This window comes from Leptonychotes weddellii, chromosome 5 (assembly GCF_054177405.1).
Source record: "Leptonychotes weddellii isolate Sample4059 chromosome 5, ASM5417740v2, whole genome shotgun sequence".
Taxonomy (NCBI): Eukaryota; Metazoa; Chordata; class Mammalia; order Carnivora; family Phocidae; genus Leptonychotes; species Leptonychotes weddellii.
In genome coordinates, this window is record NC_138373.1 from 71,851,725 (window position 1) to 71,873,086 (window position 21,362).

At 46.3% G+C, this 21,362-nt stretch overlaps 1 protein-coding gene across 1 annotated transcript in view; it reads right to left on the reverse strand.

The window, feature by feature from the left end:
- The window catches only part of VWF (von Willebrand factor), a gene marked incomplete at its 5' end in the record, with an annotated part of 116,797 nt that continues 95,435 nt past the window's right edge, over positions 1–21,362 (reverse strand). Inside the window, 11 exons of the mRNA XM_081818923.1 lie at positions 1–325; positions 542–639; positions 2,590–2,629; positions 3,150–3,278; positions 3,935–4,033; positions 10,178–10,294; positions 10,786–10,826; positions 11,517–11,697; positions 12,598–12,708; positions 17,381–17,530; positions 19,787–20,041. Coding sequence (XP_081675049.1) covers positions 137–325; positions 542–639; positions 2,590–2,629; positions 3,150–3,278; positions 3,935–4,033; positions 10,178–10,294; positions 10,786–10,826; positions 11,517–11,697; positions 12,598–12,708; positions 17,381–17,530; positions 19,787–20,041 — 1,410 coding nt within the window. The remainder of the gene's footprint in view (positions 326–541; positions 640–2,589; positions 2,630–3,149; positions 3,279–3,934; positions 4,034–10,177; positions 10,295–10,785; positions 10,827–11,516; positions 11,698–12,597; positions 12,709–17,380; positions 17,531–19,786; positions 20,042–21,362) is intronic.

The following is a 21,362-nucleotide window of genomic DNA, read 5'->3' on the forward strand; positions in this document are numbered from 1 at the left end:
TTTTGCAGGGGGAGAGATTGGCCTTTATTGTGGGCTCAGGAGCGCCCAAGAGCGGAGCACGAGGAGCGAGCAGCCGTGCTCTGGCAGGCCCAGTCTCGGGTGAGGCAGGTGACAGCAGGCGTCCAGGGCAGCGGCCTCACTTGCTGCACTTCCTGGGGGAGCATTTGCACTGCATGGCGTTGAGGATCTCGTGGTAGACCAGGGAGCCGTTGGTGCAGCGCAGGGGCACCTGCATGGGCTCCGTGCGAGTGGGCGAGCAGCAGAAGCACTGGTCCTGCACATCCTCCGTGTCGATGGAGTACAAGGCTTTGCTGGCACATTTACCCTGTGACAGAATGGGGGGGGAGGGGCGCGTTGTAATGCCGGAAGATCCTGCTAGGCAATTTGCAAAGGGACATCTCAGGGAAGTCTGACATGCCCACTATCCTTATGGTCCTATTACACCCAAATCCCGCTAGCTGCGATTTCTATGCATGTTTGATCAGGAAACATAATCCCACCCTTCCCCCCGCAGGCCTCACTGAAGCCAGGGCCCCCTTACCTCACAGTAATGAATGTCCACTTCCTCTTCCGACTTACAGTCTCCCACCTTGACATACCGCAGCCTGGCCGTGATATCCTTGCATTCCAGCTCCTCACCTACAGGACGGGTGAGAGATGGGGCCAGGGGCCTGGCTGAGATTCGATAGAATGCTCTCCGGCCCATTTCCCTCACTTCACTGGAAAAAGGTCAGTTTCACAGTAACCAAATCTCCAAAGCCGGCTGCAAGGAGGGGAGTTAAGTTATCCTGGTTCACCTCAGAATCTCCTGGCCCTCCGATCCAGAGATAGAGTTGCAGCTGGGTTTAACTCACTTAATGGTACAATTTTAATGGCAGGAGGAGCCTAGATCCACTGTGCGTTGGTGTTGTAGATGGATGAGACTTGCTTTTATGTAATTGTAGACTCTAAAAACCATAATGACTGGAGCAATCTTCTTATGCTTATAACTATATCCGGAAGCTAATGGGCAATGAAGTAGCCAATAAATATAACTAATATCTATCTTTGCCTTTAGAAAAGAGGAAAAGCAAATGTCATGGCCACACAAGGGGCTAAGAGGATCTCTAGGACTCCCTTATGGAGTCCTCCCTTTGGGAATAGCTGTCTCCGGTCCCTGGCATGGCAAGGATTAGTGGCATTCAGATCTGAACCTCTACTAGGCCCACCGATAATTCTAAGATTTAATGCCAACTCACCATTCCCCATCTGAACACTGAGACTCTTCCATTCTTGAATGGCTCCCAAACTAAATCAACCCTAACTACATATTAGCCTGCCTCCCAACTTCCAAATAACTTCATTTTACAGTGAAAGCCTGCCAACCACATTAAAAGAATGAATAAGGAAAACATATTTAGGCCAACATGCTATATTCTTTCACTGTAGATTTAAATCCCTGAGCCTGGCTTCCTCTCCTTAAGAAGGGTCTCCACTCTCCTGAAAGTATTGACCAACACAGGCCCCTTGCTGCCTCCTTGCTAGTTTTGCAGATAACTCTCTCTTGACCAAATTCCATGTGCAAAGTGTACCCAGAGGGAATTCATTCTCCCTGATGGTTTCCAGACTTCAACATTCTGAAATTTATGCAGATAGGAATCACAGAAAGAGTAGCTTTCGGAGCGTGTTTCCTTGATCTGCAACCTGCTTATAGCAATTGCAGGGACTTGTCAGAGTTAGTCATCAGGGAGAGAATGAATGATTCATGCTTTCACTCTTCCTTTCTTTACCCAATACCGAACATGGGCCCAAGACCCCCAAATAAAACAAAAAACACAAAGCACTAAACCAAAACCAAAAAATATTAGCCCAGGCAAGTGATTCTATATTCAGAGACCACGACACTAACACTAGGATTCAGAAAGTTACTGGTGCTCGTGAACACAGGAATATGTGGTGAGATTGCTCTCTGATGGGCAGCCTTGTAGACTCTGGCCCCAAAGTTGCTGCTAAGAGCTACAAGGACCCACTGGCAGAACATAACTGCAAGGCCATGAGGGGCCGAGAGTGAAGAAGGGGAGGTTAATCAATGTAGACTGGTCTTACGAACTCTTGAGAATACTCTGTGCTCTCTGCCCCTGCAGGTCTCACAGCCCACAGGGGGAGCTGATGTTAGCCAGCTGGTGGCTTCTCTTTCTCTGGGAGGTGGCTGTCTGACCCTCAAAGAATACATTTGTCTTGAGTGTCTGCTCTGTCAAGATTATGGACCAAGGGTGCCTTTCTTCAAAGAGCTCTGGTTGGAAAAAGAAGATATTGTCTCAGGATGGGACTGTGAGCCACCCCTGTCTCTAGGAGGGAAAAGGCAGGTAGGAGGATAGAAATAGGAGTTTTGGAAAAAGGGAAGAAACTGCTTCACAGGGATTTAAGTGGCGATTTGAGGAGGGGGCAGTCTAAGAACATTCAGGGAGGGTGGAGGTTCCCTGCAGAACTAAACCTAGTGATTCGTCAATGGTTAAGAACTATCTTTCCAGAACAAGCTTCCTCCAAAGAAAACAGTCCCTGGACTTGGTCTGACAGATTTCAAGGACAAGCTATTGGTAATATACTTACATGTGTCACAGCAGGTGCCTGGAATTTTCATGATTTTCCCCTAAGAAAATAGCAAAGTCCCAGATTAGGCACAACTAGGACATAGCAGACAACTTCTGGGTCATTCCAGGCCAATTCTTGGCTCTGGACTCACAGCCCGGAGCTTCAGTCCCCAGACATAAACTCTGCATTACCATCACAACTGGGAACAGACTGACCATCCTACCTGACCAGGCTGGATTCAATTCTGATTATTCTAGATTCTCTCCCAGTTGCATCACCAGGACCATATTCTCAGGAGAGACTAGAAATCATTTGATCTCTCACCCTCCCATTCAAGGATCACAGATCAGTCTCCCCCAAGGGAAAGGTATCTATTGAAAGCACCATATAGTGCATAGAGTTTTGTCTCTCCAACAGGTTTTGATTTTGAAACTTCATTGGTTTTTAAACTAGGTCTGGGGTCTCCCTTGGACACTGGGACATCATGTCAGAGAAGACTGCTGTTCAGAGGACTCTGTTCTTAGAGTCAAAGATGGAGCGGTCAAGAGAATAGTAGGGCCTGAGCTCCAACTACTCACTCCCTCAGCCAGACACTTGTGTTCATCAAAGGGTGGGCAGCCTGTGACCCTCTTCTCCCAGATGTACTCTCCTCTCTCATTGACCTTGCAGACGTGGCTATCACAGCCATCCTGGAGCATCTCATCACGCTGAAAACAAAGAGGGGAAATGGGTAGAGCAAATCTGAAGACAGTGTTTGGTCTGCAAAGACACTTCAAACCATGACCTTGACTCCTTGAAGTTGTTGAAACAATTTGGAGGACTATGGAGCAAGACTGAGACAGTACCTACAGTCTCCACACCCAGAGCACACAATAGAAGTGGAGTCCCAGCTTAGTTACTGTGAATAGGGCTGCATAAATGCAAAGAATCCCTCCAAACTCTTCTGACCACCTAGAAGCTTAAAAAATTAAGACATAGTGAGGGTAAACTAGCAAAGCAATAACTGAACCGGAGATGAACCAGGGCACCACCACCCTAACAACCAATTTTCACTCTCATAGATCAGACTTACTGTCACCTGATTGACTATCCAGTCTTATAGACAATCAAGGCTGGAAGAAATCTTAATGATCAACCAACTCCAAATCATGGCCCTTACGCTAACTACGCTCTGGTCAAGAAGAGTGAAAAAATTATTAAATCAAAGAGAAAATTTTGTACCTTCTATAGGTTATCCATCTTTTCTCTATAAAATCAGAAATAGGTGCAAAGCTAATATTGACCCAAACTTAGTCCCTCTTTCTTGAAGAAGAAATGCCAAAACAGGAAACCAGGTGGTGACATGAGTTCAACTTCCTCCCACCTTCAGCGTCATGATCTGTCCTCCTCTTAGCTGAATGGTGCAAGCCGTAGGCAGACATTTCCCACAGCATTCACCTTGGTTCTTCTCTTCCTTGTAACCCTGTATCCAGGAGAAAAATCAGCTTTGGTTAACCCCCCAGGATACCCTGATCATAAGTAGGCTTACTTTTCTAGTTTCTGATCTCTCCCATCCAGCAAGTTTTACCCAAAGCTCAGAAATTTAACATTCAACTCTTGTCTAACCTTTGTCAGTTCTCAGTCCCCTAGATGGCATTCCTTCCCTCCACATACATACATCTTGTTCATGTTCTAGCAGCCAGACCTATTAAATTAGACCTCTCCCTTGAGTTCCAGACTTACAAATTCAGTGGTTTGTTTGACAACTGTTTATCTTCTTATCTTCTCAAGACTTATATACAAAATACAACTTGATTTTTGTCCCAAATTTCATTCTTCTCCTGTCCTACCTTACCTTGGTAAATGGCTTCATTACTCAGTTGCTCAAAACCAGAAATCTGGGAGTCATCCTTGACTTCTTTCTTTTTTCTCATTCCCCCACCCCATCACCAAATCTTGCCAAAAATGCCTAACTCAACCTCTGCTTGTCATGACTAACGTCCTCTGTCATCACCTAGTCCAAGCAATCATCATATACCACTAGACTCTAGTAACAGTCTTTATTTGTCTTTCTACCTGCATTCTTGCCCCTATACTGTAGGTCTCCACACATCTGCTAGAAGTATTTTCTTATAAGTCTAGTCATATCACCCTCTTGATTAAAAATAATCCATGGAGTTCTGGTTCTAGTAATGGCAGAGTAGCTTATATTGGGCTGATCTCCTATAGACAACGATTATAAATTCTTGACAAAATATTTTTAAAAATTGTTGAAAGTCACTGGATGGCAAAAATAACATCTTGTGAATTTACTTCTCATGTAGAAGTAAGCTATGTGACAACAATAGCACAAAGTATAGGGGGGAAAGTACATCATACATGAAGTGTATATTATCAAACCAAGGTAGACTATGATAAGTTAAGGATGCATATTGTAATCTCTGGAGTAACTGCTATTATCTCTGGCAAAATATTTTCTATCTTCCCTTGTGATTTCTTCTTTGACTCATGGATTATTTTAACGTATTTTATTTAATTTCCAAATGGTGCGGCATGTTTCTAAATACCTTCTCATTACTAATTTCAATCTAATTGTGGTCATAGAATGTACTCTAAATGATTTCAAAATTTGCACATATATTGACGTTTTAATGGTCCAGAATTTGGTCCAGATAGGTGAAAATTTCATGTGCATTTGAGAAGAATGTGTGCTCTGCATTTGGGGAGTATAGTAGTCTATTATTTTCAATTAGGTCAAGTTGGTGGATACAGTTTTCCAAATCTTCTACATCTTTACTGATTTTTTTCCTACTTGTTCTATCAATTACTGAGGAAAAAAACATTAGAATTATGAAATAAGGTTGTGGATAAGCCTATTTCTAGTTCTCTCAATGTGTGCTTCATATATTAGAAACTCTGCTACCAGATGCATACACATTTAAGATTTGTGTGTCTTCATGATGAATCTACTCTTTTATAATTATGAAATAACCTTCTTTATTTTTGGTAACATTCCTCATTTTACAGTCCATTTTATGTGGTATTAATATATCCATCGCAGCTTTCTTATTCTTAGCATTGACTGGCATATCTTTTTTCATCCTTTTATTTTCAATCTCTCCATCTCTCTAAATTGAAAACAAATCTTGAGGCACCTGGCTGACACAATCAGTGGAGTGTGCGACTTTCGATCTGGGGGTCATGAGTTCAAGCCCCACATTAGGCGTAGAACTTACTTTAAAAAATAGTAACAATAAACAAAATTGAAAGCACACCTCTTGTAAACAGCATACTAATTGGGTCTTGCTTTTTTATCCAAGCCTGACAATCTCCATTTTTTATTGGGATTTTGTTTTGCCCATTTACATTTAATGTAATTATTGATACGGTTGGGTTTAAATCTCCCATTTTGCTATTCATTTTATTTGTTGTCTTCTCTGTTATCTGTTCTATTGTTAATGATTTTCTATATTCTTTTGGTTTAATCAAGTTGTTTGTTTAGAATTTTATTTTCTCTCCCCTATTGTGGGCCTTTTAACTGCATTTCTTCATATTACTATTTTAGTGGTTACACAGACTTATCCATTTATCATTTGTCATCAAACTATATACTTAATATCTGTGCATTTTATTGTAGGTAAACTATCCTGATTTTTAAAAATTATTAATTTTACAAAAATTTTAAAAATAAGACTTTCTAAGGCTTCCCATTGCATTCAGAATAAAATCCAATCTTCTTAGCATGTTCTACAAGGCCCTGTATGGTTCCTTCCTTCCTAATTTTATGACCTTTTCTTCTGCAACCATTCTCTTGCTTTTGACAATCTACCCCTTTGCATCTTCTAGGACCATGAATATGCCAACCTCCTCACCTGAGAGACTTTGTGTATGTTATCCCTCTACCTGGAATGCTCTTCCCCATGCTTTGTATAACTAGCTCTTTCTCACCCTTCAATAATCATTTCAAATATCATTACTCAGAAAGGTCTTGTAAGATACAACACACACACACACACAAAGATACTCTTCATAACACTTAACACAATCTGAAATTTTCATTTGTTCTCCCTGAGAGGCATGTAAATTCCAAACTAGTCTATGCTGTTGTCATTGTATCCCAGCACCTGGCTCTAAGTAGGCCTCCTGGACTCGCTGAGATTAGTTGAGCTGGGAACTCCTTGACAGTGGCTTTAAGTGATGTTCTTCATTTATATCTGAGCTGGAAAAAGCAGCAGCTTCCAGACAACAGGATTTCACTATCTTGCAAAAATGTCCCCAAATTTGGGAGACAACATAGGGCAACCAACTCTTTATCTTGCAAAGTAAGAGGATTTTCAACAATGTTAATAAAACAAAAACCAAAAAGCTACCATCAGCTGCTTCATCACTGCATCAAAATTAAAGCTCTTTTAATGCTACCCAACACTCCAAAAAAAAAGGGGGGGATATAATCTCACAACATTTTTAAAGAATAAATTGAATTATATGAGAAGCCAGTTACAATGTCATTCTTTTTCTTGTTTTGCCACATTTAGTAATAACCACTTGGAGATTCATTCATTCAGGTCCTGAGGTTTTCCTAACATGAAGGTCTAGCCAGTCAGTTTGGAGCCCTCAGACAGAAAATGTGGGCCTCTCTGCATTGCTCCCTTGTTCATTGCACTTGGGCTGAATGCTTCTAATCAGCAAGCAAGGTTAGGAGTCAGTAAGCTTGCACAGAATGAATTTAAACAATTTGCTACTCATAAACCAAGCTTCTGAACTCAATGTGTCGTCAGGGAGTAGGTTGTGCAGAAAGCCAGTGAGTGCGGAGTCAGCACAGAATTAGGGCTCCTGGGTCCAGGCCACACGCTCCAAACTGGGAAGGACACCGCTGGAGTTTAAGGCATCAGGTCATCTTTCACTGGTGACCTTTAAACTGTATTTTCAAGAATGTACAATTCCTGGAAGGTGTAGGACTGAGGTAAAGAGGACAGGAAGAAAGGAATGGAATAAACAGTATGAGTTAGTGTGGGTGATTACAGTCAGACAGAGGAGATTAAACAGGGTTTAAATTGGGCAGGATTTTGTGGGAACGTGGATTTGCGTGTGTTTTCTTTTCAGTGAGTGTTAGAAGAAGACACCAGGAAACAGCCTCTGCTCAGCAGGCCCAAGGAGAGGAAAATGGACAAAATCTTTACAGGAGAAGTGAGTGGGCAGGGGACAAAGGGAGGAGGGGGCCACTAAGTGAAGGGACAGGGCGGTGGAAAAACCTTCACATCAGAGAGGAGAGGACACAATTAAGCCAAGAATAGGGAAAGGCAGAGGGTGTTTTGGAAAGAGAAAGAGCAGGAAGAAAAAGAGGGTGGAAGGTAACAGAGCGGCAATGCTTTTGGAGTTGGGAACAAGGGAGGAAGGGGGAGGGGACCTACTTGCAGGAGTAAACAAAGAAAACATTCCCTCAGCAGGTCCCCTGCCCTAGAAGGCCAGAATGCAGCTGCATCAGGTAACAGGGCTTCTCTGAGCCCTGCGGGGCTTACGGCCACTCCTGGCAGCGCTCTGGGCTCCATAGGCAGACATACGCACGCACACGCACACACGCACACACAAAGTACGGCACTGCTGAATGGGCTTTCCCCCGAACATCCAGTCAGGAGCAGGCACCTGCCCCTGACCAGTCATGCCGCGAACACTGCCCTGTCTGTGTCTCATAGCCCTTCCCGTAAATTGCATTAGCTGCTCAAAGCCTTCCAGTCTTGCCTCCCCCTGCTGTCCTCTTCTAACTCTTACTTCTATCTGCCAGTCTGGTCCCCATTCCCCTTCCCGGAAGGTCCTCTATATTCAACTCCCTGCTCAAGGTCAGCTCATGGTCATGTCCCTGCAGGTGCCTTCTCAGCATTCCATGTCAGGGGACCTCTCTTCCTCATGCTTTCCTTGTGAGTTCATCGGTCAAGCTTCATGTGTACTACCCACCAGCACAAACCACCTTCTACAGGTCTCCTTTTAGGTATAAGCATGGTCTCCCCTGGGAGGAAATGAAGGACTCACATGGTGACGTTAACACTTTAGTCTGATGTAGGGCGTTCAAGCAGACCTACCTAAACTTAATTCGCCACAGCTCCTCACCTGCAGGAGACCTCTCTGACCTTCACAGCAGAAGACAGTGGCAAGACCAGTTAAGGATGCTGAACTAGAATGGGGACAATTGCAGTTTTCAGGAAAAGTTGAGAGATAACATTGAAGGAGGATGGATCTAGCAGTTCTCAAGAGGGAGGAAGTGGGGACACTGCCATGGAGGATATCAGAATTTTGGAGGAAAGGAGGAAGAGTTAAAAAAGGGCCATGGATTTAAAACTACTGAAACCTAGATCTAGACTGAATTGATTCTAAAGCTGGATTTCTATGGACGCACAGGAGCTTGTTGTGGCACCTTCTGGCCACTAGAGGGCGCTGTTAGAGAGTTAGCTTGCCCTCTAGAAAGCGCTCCTTGGAGATGCTGTTGGTGGGGACTTCTTGCTGCACTGATTGTATTTCAGTGGACATCCAAGGTGAAAGAGATGCCACAAACTCCACACAGCATTATTTCATTCCCTATTCAAGCTGACATGTATTCTAGGGAAGCTGTTACATGCACATACACAACCCAAAATCCTAGAGCAGCAACTGTGATTAAAAAAAAAAAAAAAAAGCATGTACTTAGTTGGCTTCGTTCTAATTGAGGCAGGAATGTTCTCTTTGAATCATTCTTTCAGAAACAGCTGTGTCTCCTATAGACCCATTCACTCCACAGATATTTTACTAAGCCCTTACTTTGAGCATGACTCTGTGCCAAGTGCCATGATGAACACAGATGTAGAACGCTCCATATAAAGGACCTGCTCAAGTGTTCTTCATCCCTATCCTCCTGAAGTCCCCTTCCGCTCTGGCTGGCTCTGCTCCTACTCATATGAAGGACTCCTCCCAGACGCTGCCCCAGAGCCTGCCTGCTCCCTGGCAAAGTTGAGGGGGAAAGCCCTCCATTTGCATGGTCTGAAAGAGCTATTACTGCATTCTGTGCTTCTGGCTCACAAGAAGCTCATTTGTCCAATTGTGTTTTCGAAAAAGCAGAAGCCCCAACACAGAAGAAGGCTCTGTGAGGTGGGGCTGAGTCATAATTAAAGCACTGAAATGCCGGTTTTTATCTACCCAACTAGAAATGATGATTCCACTTCTCAGAATCCACCCTCAGAGTGAGCATAGTCATTATGACCTGGCAGAAACAGGGTGAAAGATTTTAAACCACTTCAGTGCCCAAGAATGAAAGTATAGGTTGGGGTACACCCATTCCAAGGAATATTGTATAGAATTTTACACATAGTAAGTGTCTGATAAATATTTGTTAACAAATTAATTTTTAATGTTTTCAAAGAATGGTAGTAATGCTTCTTAAAATGTTGTGTGAAAAGAAAGAACTGTAAGTATGGTACCATAAGCCCTGCAAATATTATGTTTATTCTTTAAATTTACAAAACAAGGCTCTTCATTATAGTTGTGAAATATTGCCCACAATCAGAAAATAACAAAAGCTTTATTTACAGACCCCAGCGAGGTCCCAGTGCTTGGGTCCCCCAAGTATCCGGGGACCCTGGGTCCCTGACAACCCTCTTACCAGGGGGCAGGCCTCGCAGGTGGTCTTCCTGCACTCCAGCTTGAATCCAGAGATGACTCCCACCTGGATGGTGCAGCGGCAAGTCGTGCACACATCAATCATCAGACTTTTTCCGGGCTGAAACCAGAGGCACCAGGGTCAGGCCTCCCAGCACACTGCCCCCCTGACCCTCCCACTCACCTCAGCTGTCTGCCTTAGGAGAGGGGGCCCAGTGGCCAAGATAAGCCATGGCCCTGACACTCCTCCTGTGTCCAGTGCCCCCCTCCCTCCCTGCCCTCCCACCTCATGTATGGCAATAGTAAATCAGAGCTTTTATACCGGAAAGGGAGCCTGAGCAGTGGGAGAGGGGAATGGATTGAAATGTGTGTCAGGCCATCAGAGTGCTTCTCTGCACACAGAAGAGATGCTCATGAGGCTGAGTGGAGGCTGGAAGGTGAGGCCCTAGAGAGTCAGCAAGATGGCGGGAGCCTGGGTACCAGGATACCCCGGAAGCGGGAGGCAACAGAAAGTGGAGGATAGGGCTCCCTGCTTCCTTTCATTTCCACTTCAGAATGACTGAGCTGTCCACCCTTCCCACAGTTACAACTCGCCTGGAAAAGAAGGCTTACCCCAATGATGGTGCCATTGAGCATGCAGGCCTCCAGGGGCTCTGGGGGAGAGAGAAAAGTGCAAGGCAGATCCCCCCTCAGGGTCTTCTCCCAGTCTGGGCCCCTCTCCTGCATCTGCAGTCCCTTGCCCCACCCCTCGCCCAGGTGCTGTGGGTCCTAGTGCCAGAACCACAGTGGCCTTGCTCCCCCCAGGCCTGCCAAGGAAGGGCAGGCAGCCTGTGAGCAGGCAGCCCACAGTGAGAAGATCCTTCTCCCCCGCGTCCTCAAGGGGACAGACTTTTTAAATGGTCCACACTTAAGGAGTGAGTGGGAGAGCACTTGGGCTTCTGAAAGAAGGAAATTCTACTCTGGAAACTTTAAGTTCCAAAGAATTCCAAGCAGGTGGTGAAGAGAGTCGCTATTTTGTGTGTTTGTTGGCAGGGTTGGGGTGGGAAGTTGGAGTACCTTTTCCCAGCAGAGGAATCACAGTGAATGATTGAGAAGTCTACCACTCACTAACTCACACGAGCAAATGGAGGTCCAGTGGTAGAAAGCCACCACTGAGCACGGTGATGACCTTCAGGAAACTGTAACGTTTCTCTCATCTTATTTGCTTTCCCACAAAAGCGTTAGGAACAGATAGGAGGACTTTGATTCTGCCCATTTTCCTGAGTTGCTGAAAAGGCAAAAAATTCAGGAGCCCTTAGCGGACAGAGAGGCTTAGAGGTGGGGCCCCTGGACACACGCCTTACCGCAGCGACAGGTGGGACAACACTCTGAGGTCTTACAACTCAGCTGGAAACCCATGGGGCAGTTGGGGACATCCAGCTGAGGGCAGGAGACATTCCTCTGTTGCACAAAGACCTCTTCCTTCACGCGGACACACTCGTTGATGAGGCAGGGGTTGTCAGGGGAGGCCCAGTGAGAGCCAACCTGCAGTTAGAGCACTAGAGTTGATCAAGGCTGGGGCCAAGGGCCCCATGGGGGTGTGCTGTTGTCTCAGGGAGCTGATATGGGCTCTGGGGATGAGCCCCAGCTTAACGTCTAAGTCCCACCCCTAGAGTAAGACCCACAGGGGGAATGAGTGTGGGTCAAAGACACCAGGTGACCAAGACCCTCACCCAGAGCCATGTGTTCTACAGACACAGTCTTCACCATCTTAGGGAAGCCTCGGGACACTCCCCTCCATCCTGGTCACTAGCTGTGAGCTGAGTTCAGAGGCTCTAGGGCACTCTGACCGAGAAATGGCAGCGTGGGCTGACACAGAAGTGATGTGGAAGGCGAACTCCACCCATTTCCCAGCCAGGTGCCTCTTCCCACTTACTCCTACAGGGAAATAGCAAGAGACTAGGGATGCTGGCGTCTGGCCCCCACAGCCCAGCAATCTGTCCCCGGGGCATCCAGGCCTGTGGATGAGTGGCCCGACCCAGGGCAGGGCAGTACTCAGAATCTGTGGAGCTTTGGGGCAGTGGTGGGCCTACCACACCTGCAGGATGGTGAGGCTGTCCCATAACAAGCACTCAGGGGAAGCAGACCTCAGATTCACAGGTGAACAGGACACAAATCCCCCCGGAGTTCACAGGACTCTTAGGGAAGGAACCGGGCCTCTCCCCAAATCCACCAAATGGGAAGTCTGAGGCAATCTCAACTGTCCCTATAAAGGGCCAAGTAACCCCAAGGAACATCTGGATAATACCATAGCCAGATGCAATTCCCTGTGGGGATACCAAAGGGTGGGGGATGAAATCAAAGCCAGCCGTGGACCACAGAGTGGCCAACAAAGCTGATCAGGTCACTACCCTCCTTCCTACCCAGCCTGGGCCCCAGACCTACATTCTTCCAGTGAGACTGGGAGTCCCCCCGTGGTGAACCAATGACCACCTCACAGGCAGATGGCAGACACCTTCCACAGCACTCGCCTTCGTGGATGACGTAAGTGAAGCCCTAGAAAAACACAAAGGACAGAGATTAGGACAGCCCAGGAGCAAAGACACAGGTGTTCTTATCTACCCTGTATGTGTCCTGAGCCTTGGGGATTTGCAGGCCAGTTGGAGTGAACATTTTCATCTCTGTCTTCCACCAGCCTCAGGATCATGCTCAGAAGTGGTTAGGAGGAGTCCACCCCTGAGTCGCTAAGCTAGGTCTTACACCAGCTGAAGAGACATAACCCTGCCCTCTGAAAGCTTCCAGTCTCAGACCAGGATCCAGTCCGTGGGAGTATTAAAGACAGCCCAGAACTCACTCAGCAGCAGCTAGCTGGCCTGATCTTTATCATGGCCAAATCTAGGGCCCCTTATTGACTGGGGAAGAACAGTCAGGATGCCTGGGATCTAGTCTCTGCTCTTACAAGGATAACCACCTATACAAGATGAGCACCTTGACCTCTCACCAACGTGCAGAGTTGGGTTTCCCCTGGTCACTGCTTGATATTACCTAGTGGTTTATGGGCACAGTAAGATAAGAAAGTACACAGATTGGTCTTTTCCAGAAAGTCTGTCAGGGAGAGCATGGTCCTACAGGTAGGCCAGCCTATCTTGCCTCTTGGAGGTCCTCTCATCTGGCCAAAGCATTAGGGACTTGTACTGAAATCCTCCACGGAAACTCTGAAGCAATATACAAAGAACAGGCAAAACAATGCTATGTGTGTTTGTCCCAGGAGCCATGGAAAGAGAACCCAGGACTGTCTTCATCTTGGAGCTCTGTCCTTGAGAGAGAAGGAATGACTGCAGCTGTTCAGGATGGGTGTGGATGCCAAGCCTGCTCTGCTCCACAAGCACACTCAGAGCAGGGCGGAGTCAGGAGATGCACACAACACTGGTGCCTCTCCCTGGGGGGAATGCAAGCACTCCAGAGAATTGGCTCAACCTCACACAATCTGCATGGGACCTACTTACATCCCCACCTGCGTCACAACAGTGCCCACTGAGCTGTCCCCAGTCTTTTATCAGCTGAGGTTCTAATCGTTTATTGTGCATCTATGACGTACTAGGTACTTTGGAGGAGCCAACAAATTAGGATGGTACAATCTAGACACCTTCCACTACAAGCAGAATGTACAAAGTGCCATAAAAGAAACAAAGCCTCAGGGGAGCACAGAAGAGAGTCGTTAATCCCTTTAGGGACCTAGAGTCACTCTTGTGTGCCTCTCTCAGAGTGCTGAGTCACCTGGATTCGCATAATCCTTCTGTTTGCTGCTGCCCCATCCCATGCCCCCATCATGGGCAAACATGTTGTCCATATGTTGGCTAACTCTAGACCACAGGCCTTGTTCTCAAAACCACACCAACTTCTCACATTTGGGTACTCCTAGCCATACCACCAAATTTCTTGGCTGCCATCTTTCTAAGATTCCCTCCATGCCTCCAACAGCCACATCTTCTTGCTATGCAACCAGGGTTCATCCTATATGTCATCTCTCCTTCTTTTCCCATACTCCTCCAAATCCTCTAGCTTACATCTGCTCAAAAATCTACATCTCACACCTTCTCCTTACTCTTCTCCATCCTGTCTTCACTGGTTCCCCATTTAAGAATGGAACTTAAGCAGAGGCGCCTGGGTGCAGTCGCTTGAGCGTCCGACTCTTGGTTTTGGTTCAGGTCATGATCATGGGATCGAGCTCAGTGAGGAGACTGCTTGGAATTTTCTCTCCCTCTCCCTCTGCCCCTCCCACTCCTGCTCTCTCCCTCTCAAGTAAATAAATAAATCTTTACCAAAGGAAAAAAAAAAAAAAGAATGGAACTAAGTCCATCTAATATCCACCTAATCTGAAGACAGATGCCCTGAGAATAAATCCCTAATGTATCTAGCAGCACAATCCTTGCAGCACAATTGCCATAGCTGACATAGAGGTGGGAGGCATAGAGCTCTGGTCCCTTGTCTCTTGGCTGCATCACACCAGCCCTTGCAATGCTGATGTTGCCAGTATACTAGCCCATTGGAATGGGCCCTGGGCCAGGAGTCAAGACACCCCCATGGCTACTGGCTTCCAGTGAGCTGTAGAACTACGGGCAACTTCATTCCCTGTGCTAATCCTCTGCTTCCTATCTGGCAAGTGGAAAGAGCAGCCCTGCCTCTTCTTCCTTCTGGAAGAGAATCATAAGGATAAATAAAATACAATGCAGGATATTCAGTCCCTCAGAACAGTTCCCAAGGTTCCATGATTTAGTCTGATTCTGGAATCTAAGGGTAGGGAATCAAGCAGTCATAAGCCTTCAAAGAAAAGCTCTTCCAAGATTTATTCAAAGGAATGGGAATTCCTCTTGCTGTCAACATGGAAGGAAGGCCATATGCATGTAGGCCCACCTACAAAATTCCATGGGAACCCTGCAATGCCCCTTGCTAGCTTTACATTTTTCTGACATGAAGAGCTGAGAACTATGGAGGTGATTGGGGAAAGTCTATTTCTGCAGACTTTGGCTTCAGAAAAGAAAAATCAGAGGGCAATGGTAATGTTATTCTTTTTTTTTGGTAATGCTGTCCTGGGTTTGCTTGTTGTCACAACCTAGACAGCAAATGAATTCAGGTAAGTGAACCCAAATGTCTCTGGAGTTGGACCGGAGCTGAGACTACCCTCCTTGAAGAATGAAGCCATCTCAATTCCCTGAAGCTCCCACCTCAACACATCGCACAGTCTCCCACATCCCCTCAGCTTGAACTAAACCACGAGGCTGCCTTCTCCCCAGAAGGTGTAAACATTCAGTCTCTAAGATAGACATGTCTCTAAGACAACCCCTTGAGCAATTACACAGTCGCGAGATCTAGACATGGGGCCACCTCCACCCACTCCCCTGAGCTCTGTACCCATCTTCTTTGTGAAATTGCCTCCAGCACCACAGCCTTTAGATAGCCGGGTGTATACCACATGACCTGCACCCTCCCTAACAGTTGACTGGACCAGAGTGGGCACTGCACAGAGGACCCAATTCCTAGGCTGAGCTGAGCCCATCAATTTTCTTCCTGAGAAGTTACTCTATGGAACACAAAGATTGAGTAAGTCAGATTAGCCAGGGCTGAACCCTAGGTCTGCAAAGCTGTGTTGAGTTGAAGCCAGATTCCATAAAGCCACGTGCAAAGGAAATCTATGAGAAAGCAAAACTTCCCCCCAGAGGCAGTCAGCCTGCAGATGAGCAGAGAGAAGCAGAGACAGGGGCTCATGGGACAAATGAAGAGAAATGTTGTATGACTGTGGTGCCCACTCACATCTCCTGCATTTCATTTCTGAGATTCCCTGTCTTTTCCATAAATCTCCTTTTAATATTAGCTAGCTTGAGTGGAGTCCGTTCTTTGCAATCAAAACTCCCTACTGATACACAAAATATATTGGGTGCTGGGGCACCTGGGTGGCTCAGTTAGTTAAGCGTCTGACTGTTGCTTTTGGCTCAGGTCATGATCTCAGGGTTGTGAGATCAAGCCCCAAGTTGGGCTCCATGCTCAGCATGGAGTCGGCTTGAGATTCCCCCTCTCCCTCTCCGATTGCCCCTCTGTTGCCTCGCACTTTCTCTCTCAAATAAATAAAATCTTAAAATTATATATATACATACACACACTGGGCGCTAGTTTTATAAAAATGACCTCTAAGTAGCACTCTCTTGCTTGATAGCAAGTTATTTCCATCACCTTCCATGGCCTGTGGGAGGGGATGGAGACCGATAGGTTTCCAACTCAGTGTCCCCAGTGGACACACCTGGATACCACCACATCATCCTCTCCCAAGGGTGCCTTGCAACTCCACTCCTCCTCAGTACCAGCAAGGCAGGTAGAGAGCAGATGAACTGAGTAGACCCTCCGACTTCGGGATTCGCACTCAGGCCCTCTCTTCCATCATCAAACCACCCACTTCCAACCCAGCATCAAGAGCATTAGCTCCACTGCTGTTATGAAGACAAGCACAAGACGTATGTCCTTGTCTGCCCCGGCTACTCCTCTCTTACCATCATCATCTCCTGATACCATTGAAGGGATAATAATAATAGCACCAGAATTTGATCCACAATTTTCCTGGCATACCATTTCTCCCTTCTTTCTAGGGTCTCATCAGTCTGATATGTGCAAGAATAGAGTGCCCCAGAGCACACAGGAGCCTTAGGGGGCAGGCCACCACCAGAAGAATTAAAAACTGAATTGGGGCAGCAGGGATCATGTTTCCTGTCCTGCAAATTATAAACGTGGTCTGAAAAATCACCAATCCGTAGACACACTGTAGGACATTGAAACTGGGGGGAAACCTCAGAAAAATCAGAATGTGTGTCTGTTCTAGGGGCAGGCTGAAGTGATGTCTGAAGGGGAAGACATGGGAAAAAATCAGGTCCTCCTTTGTAGGCATTAAATCCAATTTCTACTCAAACCAACTCCACAGCCCTCTGGACTCAAGACCATACAACAGACATGGCCATTAGCCAAGGACGGACTCACAGAAGGACAGACTCACAGAAGGATGGCATAACAATCCTCACACCTTCTTTTCACTCAGCCCCAGCCCCAGCCCCCTCCTTCCCCTCACCTCTGGCCTGGAACCAGAAGTTACTAAAGAGGCTTTCTTGCCCCTTCCTGGGACCGCCGTCCCCCACCTCCTGCCCAGACTGCTCCAGGCAGTGCCCAGCCCCTCTGCGCCCCTTACCGACCGGCAGTTGTCCTCACAGGGCTTCTGGGAGCACTGGGCCACACGCAGGCCCATCACAGAGTCCTCCAAGTCAGTGCAGGTGCACACGTCACAGCCCTCCTCCCAGAACTGGCCCACAGGGTAGATGGTGCCTCGGTGGACACACACCTGCAGACACAAGGTTATGGTGAGTGAACTCATTCTGTTCATTTCAACAAGAGGTTAAGAAGCACCTACTGTGTGTTGGAAGCTGCTGTAGGTGCTGAGAATACAGCAGTATGAAAACCAACGTGGTCTCTGCCCACCTGGAGGGATGTTTATGAAGGTTTTGCCCTCTGCCCTTCCCTGCCCACCAGCCTTAGAGAGCCATCGCCGGTGTATGCTAGTGGCCCCTACGGAGTCCTTCGTGGACCACAGGCTCAGAAATAACTCACTTGGCTGCCTTAAGCCAGTTTCATCACTGCCTTAGCTGCGTTTAACTCCCTCCCATGTCACACAGGAAACTGTTCCCTAATCCTCACACCCAGTGTAGTCCTTGGACTTAGCACCCATCCACACATAGCCCTCTGTCGCATTAGGAGTGGGCTGAAGGTGAGCAGGGGCTATGAACGGGCACTCCCCTGAGGCCCGAAGATGACAAGGAGCATAACAAGGAAAAAATCTGGGGCACAGAGAATGGGATATGTTTGAGAGACAAGGGATCCTACTTGGAAAAACTATAGGCTACAGAAGGGATATGGGAAATGAAGTTACAAAGGTTGACTGGGATCAGAGTATGTAAAGCCAGGTTGAACATAACACTCAGAATTTATTCTGTAGGAATGAGGCACTGTTTGATCAGGACACTTAATGATAGTTTTGACGTAATCCCAAATCTGCCCTCTGAAGCTATGAACAGGTCTCCACCCTCATTCACACACATCACAGCAGTACAAGTATTTATAAGCCATTATCCTTTACCTGCTCGGTCTCCCAGCTGCTATATAAGGAACTTATGGAATGAGACCCCTTGTTCTTCTATTAAGAAGCCTGCTAGAAAATGTTACCACCCACAATCTCACTTCCAGGAACCTATCTCAAAAGATACATTGCCCAAAATACAAAATGACAGATGTACAAAGCTATTTGTTACAACATTATTAGTAACTATGTTATTATGCCATAGTACCTTTCATATAACAAAATAGTAAATCAAAAAGGAAGTAAAACCAAGCCCTAAAAGTGGAAGACAAACTGAAATATCTGATTCACTAGGTATCAAAGCAGTGGCAAGATCACACAAGGAAAATAATTATTTCAAATAACTTTAAAAGCCAGGATTTTGACCATATATCCCTAATGGGTTCTATTTCTAGGCTAAATAAAGAACTGCAAAGAAATCTTAAACCTCTCTCAATTGTTTTAAAATTGTTAGCAATAATATTGGAATTGTTATTTTTGAGACTATTCTAGGCATCTTGTAATATAAAGCAAAAAACTAATTATGTCAATTATGTTAGGAGGCCAGTATTTGCAACTTAGAAGAGAAGTGGTAGAAGTATAAATCAAAGAAGTTAAGTAAAACCTTACATATATTTTGAATCTGAAATCACTATGAATGCATGAGTTTTATCCTCTTTAAAATGCATTTCCAAGCTCTAATCACCAAAAATGTCTGAAGGAAATGACAGCCCGTAAGCAGCAAGCATCCAGGGAAAGAGAACCATGGCTTCTCCCTAGCATTCACTCCAGGGCTCATTGCCAATAATCCAGCAGCTGCCAAGTGTGCCCAGGTCTTCCTGCTGCAGTTCTGGCTCATGATAGTTCATCTTGGTGCATTCCTCCCCCATAAGACCGCTACTTGCATTTACCAGCTATACCATCCCTTGTCTTTACTGTATTCCATTTATAAACAATTATCTTCTATATACTAGCAAGATCATAAGTCATCTGCATCTTACATTTCTCCCATAACACCTAACAAAGCACCAGCTCTACTAGAACATAATTGTTGCTCAGTAAATATTGGATGGATGGGTGGATGGATGGATGGATGGATGGACTGAAGAAAGGATGGATGGATAGATGGACAGGCACATGGATGAATTGATAGCAATTAACAAGTGAATAGAGTAAACTATTAACTAATAATTCATGCAATCATATTAGTTCCTTAGCTAACCTACAAAATAAGCTCTTTAATGGTGGAGACCGTGTCTTATAGTTTGCTTGTAAACTTAGCACCTAGCCATGCTGAGAACATGGTAGGTTCTCTCTAAAAACCTCCCGAGCTAATTAAATGTCCATTTAGGCTGTGATGGAATGCTGACTGCTCACCCACCATTAAAGCATTCGGTTTGGGCAGGAGGGGAATTTAGGTAGGCAAATAGTTCATGAGGAGCCAATGTTTGGCCATCTTCCCAGCCAGAACGAAGCAGCCCCTACCTTGTCAGGGAAGCAGGTTGTCGTGGTGCAGCCACAGTCGTTGGTGATGGCCGAGGTCAGGTACCCCAGAGGGCAGCTCACCGTGGAGTTCACACAGTTGCAGGCACACTCGTACTCATCACAGCACTGGGTCTTCCGAAGGGTTGGTGTCCGGTGAGGGGGGCAAGAGGGCGGGGACTCCCTTCTGCACTCGTCCTTCCTGCAGGCTGAGGGGCAGCACGAGGTGATGCCCCCATCCTGCCATGCTGGGCAGTGCGTTCAGCCAGGGTTCATAAGTATTCAGCCTTGATATAAGATCCCAGGAAACTCCAGACCCAGACTATTAAATCAGAAATGCCCGTGAGCCCAGCTTGGGGGCTGTGGGATTTTTCAATCATACCAAAAAGCAGTTAGTCTGCAGGAAAAATAGGAACATTAATCAAAAGGAGAAATGTGAAGCTAGAAATTCTAACGGAGGAGAAGTGAAGGCTGCTTGGGTCTCCACTCTGTGAAGAAGAAGGGTCCTTCCAGCTATGGAATCTTGGAGACAGCAGACATAGAATCTCTAAGACCCAGACAAGCCCGGGCACACCATGCGCTGGCAAGCATTCTTACAGGCTGGGAGCTTCTGGGACCCCTGCGCCAGCTGGGTACCTAGAACAATGCCCTGTAGTTTTAGATCCTCCAACAATGTTGAACGAAAGCATGCTAGCAACCCTGTCAAACCCACAGTGTCATTTTATTTTTTTTCAAAGATTTTATTTAATTATTTGAGAAAGAGTGAGAGAGCGAGCATGAGAGCATGGTGGGAGACAGAGGGAGAAGCAGACCCCTCGATGAGCAGGGAGCCTGACGCGGGGCTTGATCCCGGGACCCTGGGATCATGACCTGAGCCAAAGGCAGATGCTCAACTGACTGAGCCACCCAGGTGCCCCACCAGTGTCATTTTATAAATGCCAATCCCCTCCCTGTGTCCTTTGCCTGGTCCCAACTTCCTTCAAATACAATGAGGCCTCCTCTTACCCTCCAGGTCTTACTTCTAGGAGCTCAAGTGAGACTCTAGATCAACAGGACAGGAACTCCACTTGACATAAAGTGGGTATTCTCAAAGGCTACATATGGAATTGTGTTCCTTGCCATGTCTCACTTTAACCCAGCCTTATGCTATTTGGTGATTCAATAGATACACAAAGGGGGAGAAAACTGACAGATTTGTTTGGGAATAAGATCTAGCGATGAGAACAAACCAAAGGAACATTCCCTCCCCTCAATGGTGTGTGGGAGGATGGGAGTTAGTAAAGGTTGGATCTGGAGGCTTCTCCATCTCAGGCCCAACTGTCTCTTAATGCAGCTCAAAAGGGAGGTGCCACTCTGGAAAACAGTACGGAAGTTCCTCAAAAAGTTGAAAATAGAGCTACCATACGATCCAGCAATTGCACTACTGGGTATTTACCCCAGAGATACAAAAGTAGGGATCCGAAAGGGTACGTGCACCCCGATGTTTATAGCAGCAATGTCCACAATAGCCAAACTGTGGAAAGAGCCAAGATGTCCATCGACAGATGACTGGATAAAGAAGATGTGGTATATATATACA